General features: G+C 39.6%; 1 protein-coding gene across 2 annotated transcripts in view; it reads right to left on the bottom strand.

Moving 5' to 3' along the window:
- Positions 1–24,907, bottom strand: part of inpp4b (inositol polyphosphate-4-phosphatase type II B) — a 172,934-nt gene extending 148,027 nt beyond the window's left edge. The window contains exons 1-2 of one of the 2 annotated variants that reach the window (XM_019360005.2): positions 24,311–24,907; positions 17,569–17,613 (exon numbers count right to left, since the gene is read on the bottom strand). In XM_019360005.2, coding sequence (XP_019215550.1) covers positions 17,569–17,613; positions 24,311–24,395 — 130 coding nt within the window. In that variant the 5' untranslated portion in view covers positions 24,396–24,907. The remainder of the gene's footprint in view (positions 1–17,568; positions 17,614–24,310) is intronic. The other variant, XM_019360003.2, reaches the window with a different exon arrangement.
- Positions 24,908–26,367: the final 1,460 nt, after the last annotated feature.

Genomic DNA, 26,367 nt, shown 5'->3' with positions numbered 1-26,367 from the left:
CAAAGGCTACATTTTGGTTTCTGTACTTTGAGTACATTTCACAGCCTGTACTTTTACTTTCACTTGAGTAAAATAATTGAATCAGTATCTGTACTTCTACTTAAGTACAGAATGTCTGTACTTTTGCCACCTCTGCCCATTTTCCTTGCAGAATATAAAGAAATGAGGGTTGGTTCAGGACTTTTGCACAGCACTGTACTAAAATTGCTGCCTCAGCAGTCAATTAAAATGGCAGCAAGGCAAGTCAAACTCCCCTCCGGCAGTGAGATATCAGCTTTATGATGGCTTTCATTTCTGGCATCAAAAGCAGCCTGTCACTCAGCACTCATTTCTTTCAAGGACAGGAAGAATTTTTATCTCACGATTTCTCTACAGCAAATCAGGTTGAATGAATGGTTATGAACAGAAACTCTCACTAACATACTATGAGATGCACTAAGAACACTCGCTGATGCCAGCGATGATCACAACTAAAATGATAAACACGAATCCACTAAGACAACCTTGTGATCTCCTTGGTAGAGTCAGATGTACAGCAGTGAAGTCAAACAGCAACAAAGCTTCTTGGTTTTTCCTGAATATTTCAAAGCATGTTATGTGAGGTCTCGAGATGGGAGAATGCTAACGTCTGCTGTTATAGTTTCTCAGCACATTGAACAAAAAAGCACAGAGGATTTGACTCTAATGTTCACAGCTGCTTCACATGAAAGCTCTACAAAACCATCCAGCTTGATACGGAGTAAATTACACCATATGGCTCTGAAATTATGTATTAATTAGCATTCGTATGCACTCAAGAACAGTAATGACAAAAGTTTGTAAAGAAACCTCCCTGGATGAGATCCAAAAGCTGCATTTTATCTGTGCAGCACAATTCTGGCATGCAATGAGTGGTCACCTTACATCAGTGTGCAAAAGAACAAAACAAGCAAAACCAAGAAAAAAATAAAAACCTAAGACCTATGGACAATATGCTTCAGTGGGCGAAACTTTATGAAAACGGCATATATCGTGCCCTTTCCTGCGGACCAAGTGCTTCCCTGTATGCCTTTGCATCTCAAGGCTCGCAAAATTTCAAAATCTCTGGTAGCCCTTCGGGCAGGCACTCTTCAGTTTTTGGTAGCCCAAAATAAATTTAAGTAGCCCGAATAAAAAAGAGAGCAATTTTTTTATGTTTTGTTTTACTTTTACTGTTTTACTGGCTGTTGGCGACCCATTTAATTAGAGCAGGTAGGTGTACTGCCCTCTAGTGGAAGAGAATGTAAGTGTTCTGCCCGGTTCTCACACCGCTTTCAGAGTACTAATCGCTTTGATTTTAAGTGGGCCGGAACAGTAAAACATGATAAATTTGTAAAATTGGAGAAAGAAGTTCTGGTAGTTCAAAATATACAGTTTTTGTTAATTTACAAAAAACGTCCACTTTTTTCTCCTATTTTTTAAACAGAAATTTCTATAGTAGATTAAAAAAAAAAACGGGAACTTTTCTGTCATTTATTTGTTTATCTGTTACTTTATTATTTTTTTGTACCATAAATAGCAATTGGGCTGTGCTGTTTATCAAAAGGAAAAGCTAGCCATAAAACCTATGACGATAGGTTTAAAAGTTGGAAAACCTGCACTCACATTCACATTTTCCAAGGTGGGATGGGAATCTTTGCCGATTCTGCCCCCCAAGCCTGAAGTTTTACACCCCTGGTTTAGATATACTTCTAACATAGTGAAGTGTTAGAGGAGGTGTGAGTGGAAAATGATGAAGTGTTTTTGTGTGTGTAACTGGTATTTTTATGCTGTAAAATACCTTCTAATATATTACAGGAGTGCATATAGTAAACCTCAATTTATAAAGACAAATTTACAGACACTGTGATCACCACCTACTGAAAACAAATTCAAAACCAGGCATTTTCCAACAGCACCGGAGAGGCAATGGTGCTGTCAAGGTGACTGTCGCTGGCATTTTAAAGAACAGCATAAAAAAAGAGACAGCTTTTAATGAGCATTTGTCACAAACTCGTCTGCAAGAAAGCAGGGAAAGAAAGAAAAGAATGCTTTCACCATAAAAAATGTAAGCTTTTTTATGGTGAATGTAAGCTTTGTGATCTGCGCCTTTACTATTCCTTTTCAACCTATCTTGATCAAATAAAGCAGAGAAATATTTTCTTCAAGGTCGACTATGAGCGTGAAATTTTAAAAGCGCTTCAGTTAAAGGGAGGGTTTGTACGTTAATTCACAAAACATAGTGACAGCGTGAAATTCTGTCGTGTTTCACAGAGAACTATTATAAAAGAAAACCTGCACCCAGTTCTCAGTTAACATTTAACATCTATACAGTAAAAAACAATATACTGACAAAAATGTGTATTTCATACATTATACAACAGTCACCCTAACAGTTGGTGAATTTAACCATAATACATGATGAGAGGCCAGAAATCACACAATAGTTAGATTTATGAAGAAAACTTGCCTCTTATTTGAAATTATATATATGTAGCAAACAGTAAACATTAAAGTACATGTTGGTGTGTCGGGATTGTTCGCCGTAGATTTACCTGTTTAAACTATGACACCTCTGAGAGGCCTTACCGGCCTGCCTGCTAAAAAGCTACAGGGAGTGCAGAATTATTAGGCAAGTTGTATTTTTGAGGAATAATTTTATTATTGAACAACAACCATGTTCTCAATGAACCCAAAAAACTCATTAATACCAAAGCTGAATGTTTTTGGAAGTAGTTTTTAGTTTGTTTTTAGTTTTAGCTATTTTAGGTGGATATCTGTGTGTGCAGGTGACTATTACTGTGCATAATTATTAGGCAACTTAACAAAAAACAAATATATACCCATTTCAATTATTTATTTTTACCAGTGAAACCAATATAACATCTCCACATTCACAAATATACATTTCTGACATTCAAAAACAAAACAAAAACAAATCAGCGACCAATATAGCCACCTTTCTTTGCAAGGACACTCAAAAGCCTGCCATCCATGGATTCTGTCAGTGTTTTGATCTGTTCACCATCAACATTGCGTGCAGCAGCAACCACAGCCTCCCAGACACTGTTCAGAGAGGTGTACTGTTTTCCCTCCTTGTAAATCTCACATTTGATGATGGACCACAGGTTCTCAATGGGGTTCAGATCAGGTGAACAAGGAGGCCATGTCATTAGTTTTTCTTCTTTTATACCCTTTCTTGCCAGCCACGCTGTGGAGTACTTGGACGCGTGTGATGGAGCATTGTCCTGCATGGAAATCATGTTTTTCTTGAAGGATGCAGACTTCTTCCTGTACCACTGCTTGAAGAAGGTGTCTTCCAGAAACTGGCAGTAGGACTGGGAGTTGAGCTTGACTCCATCCTCAACCCGTAAAGGCCCCACAAGCTCATCTTTGATGATACCAGCCCAAACCAGTACTCCACCTCCACCTTGCTGGCGTCTGAGTGGGACTGGAGCTCTCTGCCCTTTACCAATCCAGCCACGGGCCCATCCATCTGGCCCATCAAGACTCACTCTCATTTCATCAGTCCATAAAACCTTAGAAAAATCAGTCTTGAGATATTTCTTGGCCCAGTCTTGACGTTTCAGCTTGTGTGTCTTGTTCAGTGGTGGTCGTCTTTCAGCCTTTCTTACCTTGGCCATGTCTCTGAGTATTGCACACCTTGTGCTTTTGGGCACTCCAGTGATGTTGCAGCTCTGAAATATGGCCAAACTGGTGGCAAGTGGCATCTTGGCAGCTGCACGCTTGACTTTTCTCAGTTCATGGGCAGTTATTTTGCGCCTTGGTTTTTCCACACGCTTCTTGCCACCCTGTTGACTATTTTGAATGAAACGCTTGATTGTTCGATGATCACGCTTCAGAAGCGTTGCAATTTTAAGACTGCTGCATCCCTCTGCAAGATATCTCACTATTTTTGACTTTTCTGAGCCTGTCAAGTCCTTCTTTTGACCCATTTTGCCAAAGGAAAGGAAGTTGCCTAATAATTATGCACACCTGATATAGGGTGTTGATGTCATTAGACCACACCCCTTCTCATTACAGAGATGCACATCACCTAATATGCTTAATTGGTAGTAGGCTTTCGAGCCTATACAGCTTGGAGTAAGACAACATGCATGAAGAGGATGATGTGGACAAAATACTCATTTGCCTAATAATTTTGCACTCCCTGTATACTGTCATAGTTTAAATGATCAGAAATAAAAGTCATGTTGTTTGGACTTCCATACTACTGGCAACCTCTGGCCTTTAAAGATGGAGACTCCCCTCTGTAAAGAACCTGGGGATGATCTTTGATGGTACTTTTACCTTTATAAACAAGTAAAATGAACTTTTTTTAGTTTTGGATACTTGTGAAGGTCAAGCTGTTTCTTTCTTTGAAGATTCTGAAAAGGTTATTCATGCCTTCATGTCGCTTCATTGCGCCCGTTTTAACAGTCTTTATTTAGATGTCAGGCTGTTGTTGCTTGGTTGACTGCAGTTGGTCCAAAAATGCAGTTACCCAACTTAACTGGCATATGCAAGCCGGCCCACGTATCACCTATATTGACTTCCTTACACTGGATTCCAGTCAGGCTTAAGATTGATATTAAGATTTTATTGCATGGGCTTGTACTTCCTTACCTCTCTGATGTTTTAAGTTTCCACATTCCCACTTCATCCTAGTTGTCCCGAGGTCCAGATTAAAACAAAGAGGACTTAAGAGCTTAACAGTAGTGTTATTAAATTATAGCGCCACCTGTCCTTCCATTTTTAATTCACTGGCCTTTAATTTGGACCAGCTGCAATCTATAATCAGTCTGTTTTAAAGTAACGCATTACTGCAATCACATTACATTTTTCAGTAATGCAGTAATATAACAAAAAAATACTAAATTCTACAATTAAACTGCAGTTACAATTATGTACTTCTGTTACAAAGGTTCTTCAGTTGTCTGCACACCAGGTGGATAGAAAAAAATAAATAAAATTAAATAAACATGCTTTTTTCTTCCCTCATACCACAATCAGCTAATTTCAGTTCGTGGGTGGGTGGATGGGTGTGAGGCAAAATGGCGAAGCGGTCTACAGTGAAGATATAAACATTATTTTTATTTTTATTTTCAAAAAGGATGAGAGCATGATGGTAAAGTGCAGCAAGAGCCTGAACTTCAACAGGTAACTGTTTATGCAAAAGTAGAATTACTGTGCCAGTTACTTTTTAGTCTCTTTGGGCTGGTTCTCAACTCTGTGTTGTCGAGTTTCTGTTAACTTGTAAAAACTGAGGTTTATACGGCTAACTGGTAGGCTAATTATGAGACTGCATTTCACGTCATTTTACAGAGTAACAGGAAAGTAACATATCAAGTGGTGTAATGAATTACTTTCTCTGGTTAAGTGATGAAGAAAAGTAATGAGCAATGTGTGATACATTACTGTTTTTGAGTAAGAAAACAAGCATTTGTCAAAGAATGGGTCATTCTAAACAGCTCACCGAACTCTAGCATGGCACTGTAATAGGATGCCACTGTTGCAACAATTCAGTTTGTGAAATTTCCTCATCTGCAGTTATTACTCCTGTACTTGGTATTATTGCAAATATTTTCTTACAGAAACAACAGCTGCTCAGCCACAAAGTGTTCAGACCATGTAAAGTTGCAGAGCTGCCTCGGTGAGTGCAAAGTTTCAAACCTTCTCTAGAGTTAACATCAGCGTAAAAACCGTGTGCTGGGAGCTTCACAGGTGTAACTGAATTAAAACAAACTGAATTACCAAGAAAAAAAAAAATGTCTGTGTTTAACTGGGTCGATACAAACACTATAATTTTTTAAAAATATCTAAATTCTGTAGTAACTAAGTATGGAATACAGTACTTTAAAAAGCCTCAGCTGCACTTGTGGATATGGGATTCAAAGTTAAAGCTCGTACATTACTTAAGCAACTCGTTCTGTAAAACTTACTCACCTAAAGTGAATGATTCAAACACACAAACTACCTCACACAACGCGAAAAAACTATTCTATATAGTTTGATTAAGGAGCTCAAATACCTGATTTATTATATAGAGGAACAATATTTATGATGACAATGTTGTTTGTTGTTTTGCACAGTACTTTTGTATACGCTTATTTGTTGTTTGCATTTTAACACTGTTGATCAAAGAAAGGGAATCTGCTATATCAGAAGGAATAAACTCTTAAACCATCACTCATCATGCTGTGGTTCTTCCAAAAGAGATCCACGAGTGGTAAAATCAAAGAAATGGATGGACACCGGAATCTCACACAACCACAGAAAGAAGGAATAGACACATGAATAATTGAGGAAATCACGACTTTTAGCTCTTGATAACAAAAAAAAATTACAATAGGTTAAGTAAAACATATTTTGGCCTGAATAAACATTCAGCAAAACAACATCAAGACCCCAAAATATTTTTAAATGTAAATGAGTGCTTTTCAAAAGAGTCAAATGTACTGCATTGTATAATGCTCTGGATCCAGAGTCTGACGAGACCGTGTGAGAGGTACTGATAAAAATAGCCATCTGTTACATTCAAACCCTGTGACATCAATTCTGAAATTGACTTTTGATTTCATTAGACTAAATCACATTTACTAATTCCTCCACTTCTCCAGGGTATGTCTCATCACGAGACTCACTTAAGGGTATTCAAAGTACAGCATTTCATTCTGTGATATTACAGTTAAAAGTTTCTTGCTGAAACCATAAACAACCCTGTCTCCTTTTTCTTTAGATGAAGCACTCTGTTTGCATTTTGCTATAGAGCTGCTAAATTAGTCTGTGAGTAGGGGGCTGTGCCACAGCAGGGGACCATAGAGTGAATTATGAAAGGAAATAACTCAGTTTACAGTAAATGGACAACATGCAGCCATTACAAGGCTACAGATATAAAAGCAGCAGAAACAAGAAACATCCTTGTTTACCAGACTTCAGTTAGAGCATTGCATGCTCGTGGATTTTTGGATGTACTGTATTCTGTGTTAATAGTGTTTTGAAATTATGTCTAATAATTTAAAAATAGTATCATAAACTAAATAGACTGGCGCCTTTAAAATGTTTTTCTACTCTACCTGAGCACTCAAAACACTTTATGGCTCATCCAACCATTCGTACCCATTGCCCAAGTTAATGTGGTATTAGTATACTAAATATGGTAGTAGATGACCTCGTCTACCTCCTGAACAGCCCTTAGAGATAAACTAGTAAGAATATTAGAGATGTGACCGTGTCAGTGAAGAAGATAAAAATATGCTTCAAAAATCTGTTAGAAAAAAAAGAAAAGTTTTAGTTAAAAAAAAAAAAAAGATTTAAAAAAAGCCCGTGCACACAGGTTTTGCAGTGGAGAGGGAGATAACTTAGATGGGGGAAGATAAATAACTCTCTAAGGCTGCACAGCAACTGAAGACGTAAGTGTGCATGCTTCCTTGTTAGTGGGTTAGAAGACTGCTTCATGACCAGAGCCTCTGAAGATTCACTGCAAGATAGAAATCCCAGAAAGTTGGCTTTCAAAAATATACTCAAAAGAGAGCCCACCGAATGAAAAGTTCTACAGACTGATTAAACAAAAATAAAACCTCAAAATGATGGAAAGAAGAAAGTCTGGAGAAAGAAGAAAAGCTCACAACCCAAAGCACACCTTTCTGGTAAAACACAGTCAATTTCACTGATATGGTTTGGTGTGACTGCCAATTTAACTGGCTTATTGGCATTTATTGGTTTCAGCACTGGTGGAAGCAACAGACTGAAGGCAGAGGTCTACAAGAGCACCCTGCAAGAGTGCTCTCATTCAACCACATGCAAACTCCAAACTCAATGGATGATATTTCACAACTCAGGGATAATTATCCAAGAGAAACAGCTAAAGCAACCAAGGGTCTAGAGGTGAGAGGTTCTCCACTGGTCAAATTAAGCACTTGAACTCAGTTCAGCTGAGCAGCTAAACTAAAAGGCAGACAAGACCCCAAAGTAAGAGATGACTGTTATGTGGCAACAGTGAAAGCCTGGTAAAGGGCACGTGTTATTAACTGTGTTTTGTGTGTTTTCTTTTCCACAAAATATTAAATATGACAGCTTAGTTTGAGTAACTTGTTGAATTTGACAGCTAAAGTCTCGTCACTATGTGTTAAAAGAGAGTGTATTAAACGATTAATTCAAAGCTGATTAGGTTTTTTGTAGTAATCACTGTTCTTTGCTTTTACACCGAAATACAGATCCTTAAATGTAAAGATGTGCAATTACCCAAACATGTGCGGTCTGGACTGCAGTTATAGCAGCAGATTGACAACCGAGGAATTTTATTATGCTTTTATGTTTAATATTCAGTTGTCTATTATTTGAAAATGTCTTACTATGGCTTTATGGATACTTAAGTAACCAGCTGGGTCTAATATCCTAGCTCATAATCATCTATTGAAGAGCCTAAATCCTAATGCATACTGTAATAGTATGCACTTTGCACACTGTTGGGTTCTTACCAAGATTTCCAACATCTCTCATACTGTTATAGCCTACTAAGGGATTTCGGATGCAGCCTTGGTTAGCAACCATCATTGTACTCTACTGTAATTTAAGACACATAAACTATACTGATATTTGACTTGTGGAATTTAGAAAAGAAAGAATAGCACTTTTAACGCTCCTCAGTTGTCTTTGAAACCAGTTGATGAACAGTGGCTTTCCAAACCCAGAGCGAGACCACTAGACTGAGGTTTGTCTAACTGAACTCACTGCCACTACAGACGAGTTATTCAGCTGTTTGGAATACTTGGATAAAAGCTGAGTAAGATGTGATGGTGCACTTGCACTGCCAGCTGGGCTGAAGCAGCCCTTTCATCCTGATCTACCTTTCTGCATTTCGTTTGATAGCTTAAGACAAAATTATAGGTAAAGCTTTTTGAACAAAAATACAAGACATAATCTGACTTTTGCTGTCAAATTTTGCCTTAAAAAGTCACTGATTCAACATTTTTTCCAGGTATATTAGAACTTGTTCCCGTTTATGGTGCTGTGTATGGATGTAGAAATCTTCTCTGGAATAAAGGGCAGAATAGCTGCCTGTCCCAACCACAAAAATCAAGAACAGCGATAAAAAAGACCAGCACAAGCAATTAATTAACGCATTAGATAATAACAGAACAGGGGCCATGCTTAGGATGGAAGACGGTATACTTTGTCATGCTGACAGCTAAGCAAAACCACACATCAACAGAAGGCTGAACTACACTAACTGGCCACTAAATGAAGTGGTATATAGTATACGTTCAACTGCTCATTAAACACATGTACAGTCAACCAATAACATGGCAGCACAATAATTGGTTTAGGCATATAGATGACCTGCTGAAGTTCAAACTGAGCAACAAAATGGGGAAGAAAGTAGATTTCAGTGATTTTGAATCTGGCATGGTTGTTGGTGACTAGTCTGACTATTTCAGAAACTGCGGATCTACTGGCATTTTCCCCACAAATCCATCTCTAGGGTTTACACAGAGAAAAAAGAGAAGAAGAAAATATCCAGTTTGCAGCAGTTCTCTGAGGAAAAATGCCTTGCTGATGCCAGAAGTGAAAGGAAAAATGGCCAGAATATACAGGAAGCAGTAGCTCTGATAACCCATTGATATGACCAAGGGTGGCAGAAGAGCATCACTGAATGCACAGTTTCAAAATAGATCAGCTACAGCAGCAGAAGACCACACTAGGTGCTACTTCTGCGAGCTAAAACATCACAATGAAGCTCTGTGCTAGATTTCATGAGTTTTGGAGCTTTCCAAGTCCCTCAAAGCTACTTTCTGTTTCATGGTGAATTGCCATGCCACCAGGGTGTGCCGTTCAATATAAACTCACAATTGTCACACTGAAGCATCATAATGGCCTGATGGTTATTGTCAGGTGGATGTGCTCAACCTGTGAAGAGCAGCACATGAAAGTATAAGACATGACATTTCGTGTTGACTCTAGGTGGCGCTTTAACTAATACTGACAATGGGAATATCAGTCTGTTCAGGGCGGGACTCTTATCATGCCTGCGAAGTTTGGCAGCGGTTGGACAGGATTTCTTTGAGTTATAGCGGTTTTGTTCTTCATGGTGGAACATTGAAATTTGCCGTCCTGCCAGCAACAGACAGTTTTCAATGTAACACAAGACCAACTCCTTAAGGCTTTCCTGGACAAATTTGAGGTTGGGTCATCCACCTCTACACTGTGTCCCAAAGTGTAAAACATGACATTTCCTTTTCCCACTAGGTGGCGCTGTCACCAGTGTCAAATATGGCAGTTAAAATGTTTTTGGGGCGGAGACGTTTGGTCCAGATTGGACCAAATGTATGTGGGAATGAGAGCAAATAAAAAATTAAAAGCAAATGAAAGCAAATAAAAATTTCATGGTAAATGATCGAAATTCGCTGTGGCGTCACGGCCACGCCCTCTCACGAAAACTCAAAAGCTGCACAATTTAATATGGCTCAGGACTTCATTTAACAACTCAAAGGTGGCGCTCCAGAGCCATTTTGCCCCACACATGTGTGAAACCATTAAAATACGTAATTTTTCAAAAGACCTGATGAATGTATAAAATTTAATGAGCTTTTGAGCCTTTTTAGGCTAAAAAAAATAATAACAGCATTCTTTAAATGCTGATGTAAAATTATTCTTCTTTTATTAATTGAAGGACTTAGGAATAGAAAGTCTAAGACTGACACTTCAAGGGTATTGTGGTAACAACCAAAAACCATGGGGTTTATTCAAGCAGCTGACTGTGGATCTGAAAAAAGAAATAAAGCTAATTGGCAGCTACAAAACAAGAGAAGGTTAGATCAAAGTGCTTCCAGTGAGAAGTTTCCATTGTCTGAAATGTCATTAAGAAATAGCAGTTAAGTTAAACTGTAAAACTCAAGATAAACCATACAAGAAAAAGACAACTTTCAGGTACAATTACATATCTGTTTGGTAGGCAGGCAGAGAGAAAGCACCACATGACTGCAGAGAACCTGCAGGAAGGTTTAGCTGACACAGAGGTGCCGGTGCACCGTTCCTCTGTGCTTATATCAATCAAACAACTTGTCATGATGTGGGCGCTCACACTGAATATAGAACCTTGGATTAATGTTAACCATTTGCCATTGCAACCTGGTTTCCAAAAAGGTGAAGAAGCTGTGGATGCTGCAGAATGTAAACATAGTAGAAGACAAAACATCAAATGCTCAAACTGAGAAACAAACATACTCTCATTTTAAGTTTTTAGCCAAGAAGAAATTAGATTTAATATTACTACTACTACTGCTATTTATAATAATAGAGCATATTTATCCCATATTGGCTTCTTTTCATTGGCTCCCTGTTAAATCCAAAGTTGAATTTAAAATCCTTCCCCTCACATACAAGGTCTTGAATAATCAGCCGCCCTTAATCTCCATCTTCAGCACCATATTATCACCATATCTCCATAGCACCATATTTCCCCACTAGAGTGCTTCAGTCTCAGATTGCTGGTTTACTTGTGGTTCTCTTGGTAAAAGTGGAAAACATTTAGGAAAATCCTTCCCAAGGTATGTTGCCATTGGCCTAGGCTGCTGGGGGCTTCCCATGATGCACTGGTTCCCCTTCATACAACACTCTTGCATTCAGTCATTAGTTATTATTAATCTCCAGCTCTCCTTCACGGTGTATCTTTTGTCCTATCTTCCTCCCCTCACCTCCAGGTTTCTTCCTGTTAAATGGGAGTTTTTACCCCCCACTGATTGATTGAAGAAAAAATGTAAAATTTTAAACCTGTTGTGACTCCAAAGATTACTTTAGATAATAACATTCAGCAGCATTCATACCCTCTGATTTCTTTAGTGGTAGTATTTCAGAAAGGGCTACAAGAAGGTGGTAGGATATCTTTTAGCAGCAGAGCCTGTGTATGTGTTATCTCCTAGGGGTTATTTTAATTTCACATTTCCCTTTACTCTTCGAGATCTCGGTGCCAGGGCTTTTGGACTCACATTAAAGAGGGTCTTGCATCTGCTTTAGCAGGAAGAAAGCTCTAGCTGAGGAGTTTGTGTGCCATGTAGGAAAACACATTAGTTTATATATACATATACATGGGTACTCATACAAAGTGGCATCTGTGTGCCTTGATTTGGGCTCTGTTGTGTCAAAAAAGATGTTTTGGGGTTTTTTTTACTTTGAAACACGATAAAAGAAGGAAGGTTGGATCCCTTCTAAAGCGACTGTACGCACGAGCCCTGTGAAGGGACACTGCAGATAAGTTGCTGACTGTCCCTATCAGTCATCTCAGGAGACATATATTAGACTGGCCAGACAAATCTTCCCTACCCCACCGCACAGTTAACCCCAGCCAGTTTGGTGATTGAAATGGGAATAGGTGCCCAACCATGCATCACCAGGCTGGCTCTCTTACAGGGATATGACACTTCAAGTGACCCTCTAAGGTCAGCGCCATTATGATGCTGGGTGGGGGCAGGAAAGGGAAATAGAGAGAATGGCAGAGGGAAAGGACAAGAGATTCCCTCAGAGACACATTTAGAGTTTGAGGAAGGAAGCCTGAGTGAGAGGGGAGATAATGAAGGACATGGATGGAGGAAAGAGGAGTATGGTCTATTAAAGTGGTTCAAATAATGAATTGCAAAGCAGAGGGGGGAAAAAGAGTGAACAAGTGTGGAGTGCTTTCAAGCATTCAAAGATTTTTATTTTTTTTTTGTGGTCATTTATTAGTGAATTGCCTGCCTTAGCTTAGGTGAAAATTAATTCAACAATTTTAGTCAAGCAACTCAACTGCCAAAGTATACTGGGACTGATTCTTAAATCACCATAACAATTGAGCAATTGGAGTAATAATGTTTGCCCATCCTCGGAGGCTTCAATTACTATGCTGTATTTATTTTGTGTGATTGGAATATGCTGAGCTCTTTCAAGATGAATTTGCTGGAAATGAGTTTTAATGCAGCAAGCCTCTGTGACCCCACAACGAATCTAAATTCCATTTAATCGAGAGGGGAGCCCTGGGAGTTGCCGCATGAGACAAATATATGCTCATCTTCAGAAGACTCTTACTCATCTTGATAATTATTTCAACGCTTCAATTAATTTGACAACGTTATTTGCACGTGCCACGGCTTTGCACACCTGTTTGCGACTCGATCTAAAAAATGAAGGGAAGATAAAGGCCGTCGAGTTGTGATAAAAGTCCTTAACCTGCTGCGTAGGGATGCTTATCGCTCGTGTGAATCTATAGAACAGCGATAAGCACGCGATATTAAATCAGACTTGAGTATAATGCCTCTAATTTGCCATTTGAAATGGGAATGAAACCTTCAGTTTTAATTCAATTATGTATAATTCAAAGTGCATTTGTCAAGGTGCCATTCACAAGAAATAGGTACCTGCTGCTTGTGGATATTTATGTAAAATGCTATTTGTATGCAAAACTTCTAGTTTGAATAATGATGCAAATGTATTTTAAGCACTCCGTCTGGTAAATGTTTCAGATTGAACACTGTTAAGAGGATCACAAATTCAATTTAAGAAAAAAAATTACATTACTTGCAAAATAAGAGAAGAATTCACATGAATTTGAGGGGCAACAAACTGCCTACTTGGACACAGAGCAGACAGCATGTTTGAAATCATAACACAGCGATCTCTCACGTAGCGAGTATCAAAGAGCTGCTGCCTCTAATTTAAAATGTAAGTGCAGTCAGTGTACAAATGAGGGACTAACGTTCCTAAAAAGAGACCTCTGTTCCCCTGCAAGCAATCTAGGTTTCTGAGGTGGAGCGGAGGTTCTGGCTTCACAACAAGCTAAATAATTAACCATTCATAAAAGAGAAATAAATGGAATAAAAATGTGGTTCACTCTCGCTGTACTAAACCACAGAAGTCAGAGTTTTAAATTTGCTTGCACTTCCAGAGACAGAAATAGGTACACCTTACAATTTTTTCTGCGAGCGTGTTTGTTTACAGTCTGTAGAAAAGATTCTTCACGCTGGATGTTATGGCATAATGTCAAAACCAAGGCAAACACCAATGAATGTCCTTCCTATATTAGGTTGGAAAAATCTGCTCAAAGCTGAGATGGTAAAATCTTGATATACACCACTGTGGAAAAGTACGTTGCTTTTTCCCACAAGGAGCAAGACTTTACTGTCATTTTTGAAGTGTTTATGAGTAATTGTTCTCCAGGCTTTCTGAAAGTCAAAGGTTTTCTTCGGACACTGGCTGCTTCTTCAACTTTTGTCCTTGTGCCTGAAATTTTTATAAGAATGCTTTTTTATGGATTCATTAAGCCACTTAACCCTGACCTATGAATCACTCAAGCATAAAAAGGCTCCTAACTCAAGGTATGAATCAGTGTGGTTGGCCACACATAATGGACAGTTTAACGAAAAACAATTTTAAATTGTATCGTTATGTTCTTTGTTATTGGCAGACTGTCACAAAAGCTCATATTTTCTTTTGAAAGTCCTGTTCTTAAGGGGTAGGGTACCTGCCAAGAAGTCATTCTTAAGGAAGGAAAACTGGGAGGAAAATGTGCTTTAGTGTTGTACTTTTAACAGGGACTAACAAAACAGAGATACTTAGGTCTTCACTCCAGTCCCAAGCCCAAGCGGGTAAAATATCACTGATGGTGATTTATTTTGTTTAAGTCAAAAATATAAATATTTATTTACACAGTTTTTAAACTGGAACTGACCATTTAATCATTACTATGACCTTATTCGTATTAACACCACACTGAGTAACTGGGACAATTTAGTGCTGCTCACAGATCCATTTATAAATTATTCTACTAAATATATGGTTCATTTACAGAATTTAGTCCCAGTCTAAAAGGAGACACACAATCTCATATCACTGCATTGAAGTTTTCTTGCTACACAAAGTGTTCCCAACAAGCCTGAAAGCTATGACCAATCAAAACTCTTGAGTGATCTAGCGTTGGTCTGCATTGATCATTTAAAATCTGAAGAATTTACCTGTTATTTTGTACTCGTGGTTACAGAAACAGCCTTCCTGGGAACTCGAGATGTGCTCTGTCTTCCTTTGATGTGTTTTCATTTACCTTTCATTTCTTTTGCTTTTCAGCAAATATTTTAGGATCTTAGCCATTGATTAGTTCACTCTCAGATTCTGAGACCTTCTTGTCAGCTGTTTGGATGAAGCTGTTTTTGAATACTTCTTTGTTTCTGTGTCACAAATATTTTGCACAACCAGGTCCACTGTATATAAAATATGCTGCACGGTCAGCTAGGGCCCACATTCCCTTTCTGGTGTGTTAGATGTACTGTTCGAATGTGCAAAGCCAGTAGGGGTAAAAACAGAAACAAATGGTATTTTTACAAACACACTGCAGCCCTGAGCTTTTTTTTTTTTTACATTACCAGAAGGAGCAGTATGTGAGAACACAAATGTCTGAATCATTTAGATCAGACATAAAACTTTCTTTTTACCCTGCTTTATGTCTTGAAGCCCATGAGTGAATAGCGCAGAGAATTTACAGTAAGCTTGTGTGTGCCATGAGTCCTGCCTCCTACATGTAAACCTAAACCAAACTGAGTCAGGAATGAGAACACATCTGTCCCACACCATCAACTGCTCTGTGCATCTTTCAACACGCAGGTCACAGAACTGGCAGCCTGGTAGGTTTTAGCAACATAACTACACGGTGTGTCCATGTCTCCCTATGCTCCTTTTTCTCTTCACTTTTCCCTTCTTTTCAGAGGTTTCTTGCTCTTAAAAGACAGTTCTTCCTTCCCACTTTCACCAAGTGCTTCCTCATAGGAGATTGCCAGGTTATTATGGATTCTCTTCTAATATTGTAGGGTGTTTACCATAGAAGATAAAGTGCCTTGAGATGACTCCTCTTGTGTATTTGTGCTATATCTTGAGAAAACAACCTACCAAATGGCTAAATACATCTGTTTCTATCCTTTATGCCCTTATAATAGCTTTCAATTTCACAGCAATGAGATCACCACAAAACTGTTATTATGCATGTTATATTATTGCATCATCATAATGCCCACCAGCTGGATAACAATAGACTAAAATCACAGACCAAGCAATGCTGAAGCATTGGAATTTACTAGGAGCTGAATGTTGTAGACCGTGAAGCTGTGACTAGGGTTACAAACAAAACAAAATATAAAGTTTTGTTTTCAGAATGTTAACGAAATATTATAAAACAAACTTCTCGCACAACAGTGACTTTACTAATAGAACACTTATATTGTCTGTTTAAAAGATTGAGAGACTTATATCCTGTATTATTCTGTACAATGAAAAATGCATTAAAAAAGTACCCAACAGGTCCTCATCAAACATCAGGAGACAACTTAGAGGCTGGACGACTGCTTGTTTACTATCCTCAGTGTGGTTAAAAATATGTTTTCCTGAAATTCAATAAGAATTTTAAACAAAACTATTACAACCTGTCACCTCTTTCCAGAGCTTAAAAATAATTTGGTGAAACAAATGTTGGAAATAAAACATGTCATGTAATATGTCATTATTTACTGCCATTATGGGTTTGACAGGTACAGATTAGATAGGTGTAATGTACATGGGGCGCACAATCAGGCCATTTAAAAATGGACATGGTACTGTGTCAGCTGTCAGCTGTATTTTCTAATTTTCCACCACGGCAGACACTTTACATTTAAATCGTTTTTCTATCACAGCGCAAAGCCCCGACATAATGTTCTAGTATCAAATGGACATTTAGACATCAAAGCAAGCATTACAAATGTTTTGTTTGACTTTGTTTGCTTTATGTGTTTCTCTGACTGTGTGAACTACATGTGCACCCAGTTTTGTGTCTCTACATCTTTACATATTTTTACACATTACCTGATGACAATCGGATTGCCAGCAAAAAAAAAAAAAATTATGATGCATCAATGTGTATTTGCTGTTAAAACACAGTAGAAGGCATCAAGTAACGCTTGAGAGTGTATGTGTGTTAAAATATCAACTTTTACTATTGTGATCCCTGTAACAGAAAGTCCCTGGATCATATATATCATCAATCATCTCATTTGTACGGTGGCTTTGGTCAAAGGATAGAAACAACAAAGTCAACATGCTTGTCAGATGTAATCAATCCTGAATGTCAAAAAATGGTATTACCAGTTTAGGAAACATGATTTGAGCAACAACGAATTATCTAGAAATAGAATTTAAAGATCTCAGATGAATAAAAAAATGAATCTCGATGGAAAGTTCACCATTCAATCTAATGCTTTCTCTCTGCTGTGCTTCTGTTGTCCTTTCTATCCTTACTTGTGTGTCAGAATTTATTGCAGATATGCCACTGAGCCTCACTGACTTCTGCATTAATGGAAATGTCAGCATGTGTGTGTTTAACAAGAGTTACTGTAAGTTTGGATGTATTTTAACAAAAAGGGATGATTGCCATTGACTTTTATTGCGTTTCCGTGGCAGGAAAGACGCAAAAAACGTCATCTAATATTAGTGCGAACGTGCCAAAACAGTGGTATGTCTCCATTTTCATTGCTTCCCCTTGAAATAAAATGACCCTTGAATTATGGCGTTAACAGGACTTACCAAGGCTGAAGTCCACCTGAGGCAGCTTGGGTGTTAGAATAACACCTGCAAGACAGAGACAGCAAGAAAGATAGAGTGGAGTTGAGATAAAAATAGAGCGAGAGGGAGATAAAGATAAGGAAGAGAGGAACATTAGAACAATGAAAAAGGAGGAAACAGACGTAAAACATTAACGGCTGCAGTTTGATTTTGCTGAAGTTAAAAGGTGTAGAGCTCCAACCATTGTTTTTCAATGATTTTTCATGAATTTCAGTCTTTAATATGCCATCTTATTAAATTAATCATAGCAGTGTTAGATAATAGGGAAATATGCTCATTACAATTTCAAAGAGCACAAGTGCAAAACAAGCCCACTACTTTTAATCTAAAATAATCTGAATCAAAAACCTGCTAACCCTCACATATTTACTAAAAGCAAAGCATAAATATTTAGCTTAGTTTCCTGGTTATTTATCAAAATTGTTGATGAGGCATTAGTCAGTTGTAGTCACTTTGCACAGATGCAATATAATTACACTAAGGGGGTTGAACTCCTGGCAACAAACTATTTTAATCAGAAATAAAAGGCATTGTAGAGAGAGTTCGAACATAGTAGGAGCACAACAGGCTCCCAAAATGCCACACTGATTAATGTAACTGTTCATCTAGATTATGCAAACAACTCAGGGATCGTTGAGAGCGTCAGAACTAGAGTTTCTGGGTATCCATTGTCCTTGAGGCTTTACGCCAATAACGATGACTGACTGCTTCAATCATCTGTCACTAAAGCTTTCTCTCATTCATCACTTTCCCAGTTTGACACGACCATTCAAAAACCAAACCGATGAAGCGCCTGCAAGATGGTGCAACAAGTCTAGAGGGGGACTAAACTGCTAAATTCCTCCTCTTGGGGTGCTTGGACACAATTGGCCTCTCTAAGGCTCATCAACTCCACTAATGGGCCGTGGATACTCGATGTTCACTGATGTATGGGAGCCATGCGACTTAGGTAATCTTATGTAATGAGGATTCTTTGCAAAGAAAAAATGATTTACTTATTCTTTAGAGTCTTAAGGCAGAATGCCTTATTGACAATTTTGAATGCATAGACAATACTGTCCAAAAGTCTCAAACCAACTCTAATTTCTTCATATTTTGCTTGGGAAATTGGAATTAGGTGCAGCAGTATTGAAATGTGCAAACATGCTTTAAAAGTATGTACAGTGTATATAAGCCAAAAGCACAGGTGGTGCAATTCTTGGTTAAAAGCTTGAAAGTCAGTATTCGGCATGACCGCCTCTATAAAGCCTGAACTCTCTTAAGCAGCTTTATTGTAATCTCTATAAGTACAGTAGTCTTCAGGAATAGTTCTCCAGGCTTCTTGAAGGACATTCAAAACTCTTCTTTGGATGTTGGCTGCCTTTTGTTCTGTTCTCTGTCAAGATGATCCCACATTGTTAAGATCCAGGCTCTGATCCGTGACTGATCATGTTCCATTGTGTGTTTTTACATCCAGATATCCCTTTTTGAGGGATTTGTAGTGTATTTGGGATCATTGTCATCCTGAAAAATGAAGCCATTGCCAGCCAGCCTCTTTCTTGATATATTATTTCATAATGGATCAAAATCTGATCAAAGTAAAAGTCTTTTCTGTGTTCGTACTTCCATCAACTTTGACAAGATCTCCAAGACCACTAGCTGAAATGCAGGGCCAAAGCATGTGAGCCTCCACCATGTTTTGCTCACTGTTTTACCTCTCTCTGATCTCCTCCGAAAATAATGCCAGTACTTTGAACCAAAGTCTGATCCATCCATCTCTCCGTGCATCACTCCATAGGACCTGTTGCCACTGATTTTCAGTCCAATTCTCGTGTAATTCGGCAAACCTCAGCCTTTTCTCCCTGTTTTCCTTCCTTAAGAATTGCTTCTTGGCAGCCACCCTTCATCAGAAATGACCCTTCAGCGAACAGTAGATGGACCAGCATCTCTCAGTCAAGGCTTTGCTATTTCTTAAGCACATGACTTTTAGATTCAAACAAACAAGCAAAAAATAAAGAAAAAAGAAACATTGCTCAAAACTGGTTTCTTGAAAGCAAAATATAAAGAAACAAGGTCTGGCACAAGACTATTGCATAGTACTGTATGTATGGTTGTTTGTTGGGACTGTTGATTAAAAAGCATGTTGTCTTAAAAGCATGTCCAGTAATGGCTGAAATATTCTCTTAGCAACAGTGCAGGTTTGCTGTAATATTTCTTCTTGCGTTTGTTTCTGGAGATAAATCTAAAAATGCCCCAGATCACAGAGATGCAGTGAATTATGTCAAATGTGGATGAATCGTTTAAATGCTGTTTTTTAATCTTTGAACCATATTCTTTGAAATGAATGAGTCCAAAGATTCAAAATTATGGAAATCATAAGCATTATCTGGCACCCTGTTGAGAGTCATTTGCCTCCTGAAGCCAAGACAGCTTAAACAGTAACTTGATAAAAAATAAAGATTACCAGCAATTTGAAGTGCATTTCTAAATTCAATAAATATGCTAACAAACTTGTAAATAAACCTTCAGTTTGCTAGCATTTTTGCTCAGTGAAATAAACTGAGCTCTGTCAGATGTAATACATGTCAGAAAAGGCTGCAGAAGCTTACGCAAACTCGGTCCAATATCTCTTACAACTGCAGTAAATATCTGATTAATCAAGTGGACAAGTATCTGTAGCACACGGGGCAAGGAGGAAACACACACCAAAACAGGTCAATTATGCATGTAAATAAACTTTCATCATCTGGTTCTCACATTACTTTCTCATCTTCATCATCCCATTCCTCAGGGGTCATGTCTCCTCATGTTGTCACCATTAAGACTTCCTTATGAGCGCTGATGGAACTTTAATAAGCCAGGATGACATGCTGCGTAGCTGCAATAGAAAGCCCTTTAGCTAGGTAGGCTGACACTGTGCCAGCTGTTGGGTCCAGTCTCTGGTGTAGCATTATCAGAAGGGACTGTCACATGGACAGCCCGGCTACTTTGTAGGACTCCGTCTGTGCTAGACGCGGACTTATCTCGAGTGGTAAGAAGCAGTGGAAAAAGCTTGTCGTTGCAGGAATAATTAAAGATAGGGAGCAAAGCTGAGTCTAGGTCTGATAGAGGTTCAGGATACAGATCATGAGACACATGTGGCAAAGCAAGTCAAAGTGTTTGATAGTGAGGCAGGAGGAACACTGGAATTCAAAGCTGTCAGAATTTTAAAGCATGGCTTATAGGTAGAGCGTCGAGTATTTTTAGAAGGATCATGCCAGACGCTTTGATTTTAAGACAGGCAACACATGTTAAGTTACATTTTCCTTTTTTTTCTGAATAAATAAATAACGTGTGAAACATTGTTCTAGTACAGCTCTGAAAGCTTTCACATGCTCACATCACCCCGATATCCACATGATCTAAAATATAACGGACAAATTATGCAACCTGAGGACACAACTCCCGTTATGTACAGGGTGACCTCATTCTCGTCCCGCAGCATTAAACGTGCCGCATGTCATTACCCTCTGGGGGAGAATCAGCCTGACCAAAACAAATACACAAACAAGGTCTAATCGCAATAATTAGCCGTTACATGGAGAGAGAGATAAGCCACCTGCACTGTCCATATCTATTGTAACTCCTGCAGCATACATGGCTCACGGCCCTAACGTGCAGATACATACGTGGGGGAAAGTGGCACAGGTGTGGTATTTATAATCGATATCCGCTGGCATTATGAATATGGTAATAAGCTCAGCAAGGCAGCAGGCAGGCAGCACATGCAGATGTAACTCCCAGAGGGGCCCAAAGCAAATGAGGTGTGCCCGCCCGCTATACTGCAGTTTCATCTGGCTCTAGAAATAACAGCACAGCCCCACTGTACCTCCAATCTATCAGCCCCCCCTGTCTGTGGAAGGTATCAGTAGGGAAAAAGGCACGCTGAAGGCAGAGGAGAGGGTAATTTATAAGGATGTGAGCAGACTAGGTGAATCCTCTGGAATGACAAAGTTAATTAATGTTCAGGGACTTAAATGGTCCGTCTTACAGATGATCATTTAACCCGCTTCCCTTCTCATTGCCCTGCTTTCTCGCATGCTGCATTGTATGATAACCGCTAACAGGCAAGGGGGACGAGGGTGAATGTGGGAAATAGTTGGTGGTTTTGGTGGGTGGGGGTGGGGGATTCGGATGATGCTGCTGTTTATTTCTAAATCTGCAAAAGATGGATGTAGAAAATATCACCAGACACTGCTCCAATTCCCAAGTATGGTTTCAACTAAGAAAATCAAACAATTTTTCCAAAGAGAGTTTTGATAAACTGCCCTGCAGAGGCTATAGTACACATTCACAGTCACTTCTGCTTATCCTCTTCATGAATAGATATTACATATAAAAGCCCATGCCTATGAATAAATCCTGTTCATATTTTTGAATATTATCTTCTTTTGAATTTTGAGGTTAGATTAATAATTCACTTATGTGGCTGGCTCAGCATGGGCTTTGATATTTCAGGGATATAACTCTCTCAACAAATGATTCCAACCCAACAAGCAGCTCTGCTCACCCTTCCTACATGTTCACCCACACTAATTGCAATGTTTCCTTCTCCTAACTCCTTTTTGTCCGACCTCGCGCTTCTCTTTCCTGTAGTTTAAATTGCCTAAACAGCACCTGCACATCCACTGTGATGATTCAGTCACCAGCCAGGCTTACATACCTCTAACTCAATTGATGTTTGCACAGACAGGCATCCCATTAGGACAAGTGGTGCTGAATGGGAGAGTGAGTTATCGTCACATTACTGCTTTGGGAGATTGAAGGGGGGGGGGGACAGATGGTTTTGTTGCCAGCGTTTAATGAAGTGTTGTGAATCAGTTGGATGCGCTGAGGAGGTCTTGACTGTCAAGCTGATAAGAGACGTAGTCTGGGGGGGTTAACAAGAGTGGGACCTTTCGCTCCGTGACAGCTTGGTCACGCGTCTCGCAAAGACAGTTCAATCAATTAAATGTTGCGGCTTTCATTGACGATACTGATTCCTGTATGCAAATTCTGTTATGAACAGTCAATAGCTAAAATAACATAATTTCACCCTTTGTGATTGGGAGTTTGTAAAATGCCAATTCAGCCCCACCTTAATTAGCACCGAGCAGCACCCAGTTTGGTTTCGCTTTTATCTCCTGTCAAGAAAGAGGAGATAAACTGTGTCACCTTGCGACTGATAATGCACGGTTGTCAACCTGCTGTTCGGCCCAAACACTGTAATTATGTGCTTTGCTCTTGTCTTCCAGGATGCCCAGGGGAAACTAAGCAAAGGTAGAGTGAGGCGTTACACTCCTGCATCTGTCAGATGCCATCTATAAAATTGTGCATGGGATTTTATGGTAGGTGCCTATCTTGGGTTTGCCATCAGGTCAAAGCTGTTGAGAGTGTGGCCCTGTCTGTGTCTCTGCACAACTGTGCAACGTCAGAGCATGCCTGCATACGTCCGTGTGAATGGGCAATCGGACACATAAGATGCTTCACCAGTGTGTCAGCGCAGGTTTAAAGCAAAGGAGACAAGGCGTCGTGAACCGCGCTTTCATTCTTCTTTGTACAGTTCCATCTGCTTATTCCCATTGGGACGATGATGGTTCTTAGCTCGCATGCCAATGCAAATGCTTAGCAGCACCGCATGCAGTGTCTGTCCTTTTAGTAAGCAAAGGTATTAAATGTGGAGAGGAGGCTTTGTGGCATCACTGATATGGATAATCTCTTCAGCATTCTCCTGCAGTGATGGGCACTAAGACATCTAGTTTGCCTCTGCCAGTGCATATTAGTGACAGCACATTCAGCCTACATGGAATATGACTGCAGTAAAAATGCAAATTCACACACACATACACATGCATGCATGAACACCAGTGCACGAACAGAGAAATGACACGCAAGCAAGCATGTGACTTTTTACCCCCCGACCCCCACCAAGAAAACATGTGAACAAACAGCTTTTCAAACTTTCTGTCTGCAGAGTCACTCAATCAAAATTCCATTTTGCTCAAAACTAGATAAGGCAGACTTTTGTATTATTTACTACACGCATGCATTCTGAAGCTCAAAAGAACTGAGAAACATTTTTGTGATTTCAGTTCAGCCTCACAACAAGAATACTTAATTGGAAACCTGCAGCAAGGCAGGCGGTTTTTAAAAAGTCTACAGTTTTAAATTGTGGAGACACGACTGACAGGCCCGAAGATCAATCATGGCTTAACAACATTTTAAATGTCTGACAACAAAAGACATCACTTGATAGCACTTAATGTCATTTTTATCTACCAATAATGATCTTTCATAACAAGTGCATCTACATATCATCAGGTATTGAGTTGTAATTAATCTGCATAGGAGTCAGTTACTTGGCTACTGAAGATTGAGGTTTTAAAAATCTCTCACACTTTTGCTGGTACCTCCACCCTAGCTCTCTCCCTGAAACACACACACACACACACACACACACACACACACACACACACACACACACACACACTTTCATTCTGTGTGTGTGGCAGCAAGAGAACAAACACTTGCACAGGGAAAATACTCAAAAGCAAGACATCATCTGGACAAGCATTTGCAGTAACAGTAGAGAAAACCAGTGCTTAGAACTGATGAGCGGTTATGGAGTTAGACTGTAGAAGAAGAAAGGACAGAGGAAAGAGGAGACAGATTCAAACAGTCACAAAACACAGTGCAGTCAGCTCACCAGCAGCGCTCAGTCCTTCAGGACTCGCACTCAGCTCCTTCATGTCAACCATGCAGTGTCCCAGGTGCTGCGTGCCGTCCTCCATCTGTCCAGCTTGCCCCACAGTTCTCCCTCGTGCTCCTCCACCTCTTCTCCCACCTCCTCCACGAAACACCACAGTCCAGTCCAGTTCCCCGGCTCACACGCAGCCTACCAAGCGGAGAAGCTGTCACAAAGATAGCAATCCTCTCACCCCGCTTTCTTGCTGCCTCACGGTGCGCTCTCTGTCAGCATTAAGGATGCCTCATGGAAACTAATACGGAAGAGAGGGACCGGCGACGGACCTGGAGCAGCAGCGGGAGGGAGGAGGAGAGGGAGGGGGAAGAGAGGGGAGCAGGAGAGAAAAAGACAGGGGAAGGGAGGAGTGATGAGGGAGTGAGATTCCAAATGAAAGAGAAAGCAGGACAGAATTGATGTTATGTGCAATACAAAGCTCTATCCATCAATCTTGGGCTGTCAGTCGGGGACCTAGACCCGACTGCACAGAGCACCGCAGCCAGAAAGACACGGCTCTGTCCTCCCCCTCTCTCTCTCTCTCCCTCCTTTTCTCTTCTCACTGCGCAGCCACTGCTGCAACCAGACATGGCAGCAGGGTCCCTTTGATTTCTGACGTCCGTCTCACTCCCCTTCTCCAACCTGCCCTCACCTCTACACCACTCTTTCCCTTTTCTCAGCAGTGTAACAATTACCAAACTCCCAAGCGTGATATGGTGAAGCCAGAATCATGCAGCATGATTTGGGGACTTATACAGCTGAGGGATTTGCAGAGTATAAGGACAGCTTTTATTGCATAAAGAGCTGATTATAACCCAACATGGCAACTTCACCACAATTTTAAATCAACAGGTTAAACACAGAACGTGATACAGATAGTAGTTGTTTCTGGGTTTTAGAGGTTTGTGTTTTTTTATGTTTTGCAGCGTAGATGTAGACCGGACATTTTGAAAAAGGAATTAGGATGAGGAGTTATAAAGATTTTCAAGGTAAAATAATGACTGCCTCCTCTTACACTTCTAGGGAAAACGTTATTGTTCATTATTTGGTCACCAAGGTCATGATGCTACAGTAAGCATATATCTACAATGCAGTTAATTAAAATGCAGCTGAATGGAGGAGGTGCTGTGATGTCTGTTAAACTCATTCAACCTAAGTGAAGGCTACTGTGAAGGTGCTTGATTTTATACACCTGTGGTTATGGAAGTGATTTCAAGTGAAGTTTCACCTACGACTAGCTGGAGATACAGCTTCTCTCACCAGTGATGATCCTTGACACGCAAAGTTTGGTTCAGTTTGACATGAAACCTGATGATGTTTGCCCTCGACATAAGTTTGAAGACTGTGAACTCAAACATAAGCTCCTGCAAGTGGTCAGAACCAGGTTTCCAGAGAGGTTTCTTTTTATTTTGCTTCCCAGGAGCCTGTCATTTCTTGTAATTTTTAAATGTGGTCTTGAGTAATAGTTCTCCAGGCTTTCTGAAAGTCTTTCAAGGTTTTTCTTTGGACATTGGCTGCTTTTTCACTCATTTTCAGTCCAGTCCTTGTACCTGACCATTTATCAAAAGAATGGTTTTCTTCTAAAAACATGAATTGTTGAAGCATAAAAAAGGCATCTAACTTAAGGATCAACCAGTGTTTTGTCGATACACAACAAACAACTTCATAAACTTTGATCCTAGCAACATGTTGCAAAAACACAAGATTTAGTCCCATTTCTTTCAATCTATAAAAAATACCAAAGATGACAGTTTCACACACCTAAAATTTTATTTTTGCATCAACAAATAGATTCCCAACGAACTACTAGCTGGGCATCTCTTGGCATGGTGTGCAGTGTGTCCTCAAATAATTAAAGAAACTGGACAAGTGGAGGTCAAAAGAAGATTTGGCAGGCCTAAAAAGACACTATGTACAGCAATTGAACAGTACTTGAAAGTCATGTCCTTAAGAAATAGAAAATAAATCCAACAAAGACCTGACAGAGAACCCAAGAGATGCATCTGTTTGCTGAAGCCTCATCA

Source organism: Oreochromis niloticus, linkage group LG6 (genome assembly GCF_001858045.2).
Source record: "Oreochromis niloticus isolate F11D_XX linkage group LG6, O_niloticus_UMD_NMBU, whole genome shotgun sequence".
Taxonomy (NCBI): domain Eukaryota; kingdom Metazoa; phylum Chordata; class Actinopteri; order Cichliformes; family Cichlidae; genus Oreochromis; species Oreochromis niloticus.
Note: the sequence above shows the minus strand (reverse complement) of the source record. Positions and strands in the feature narration are given on the sequence as shown.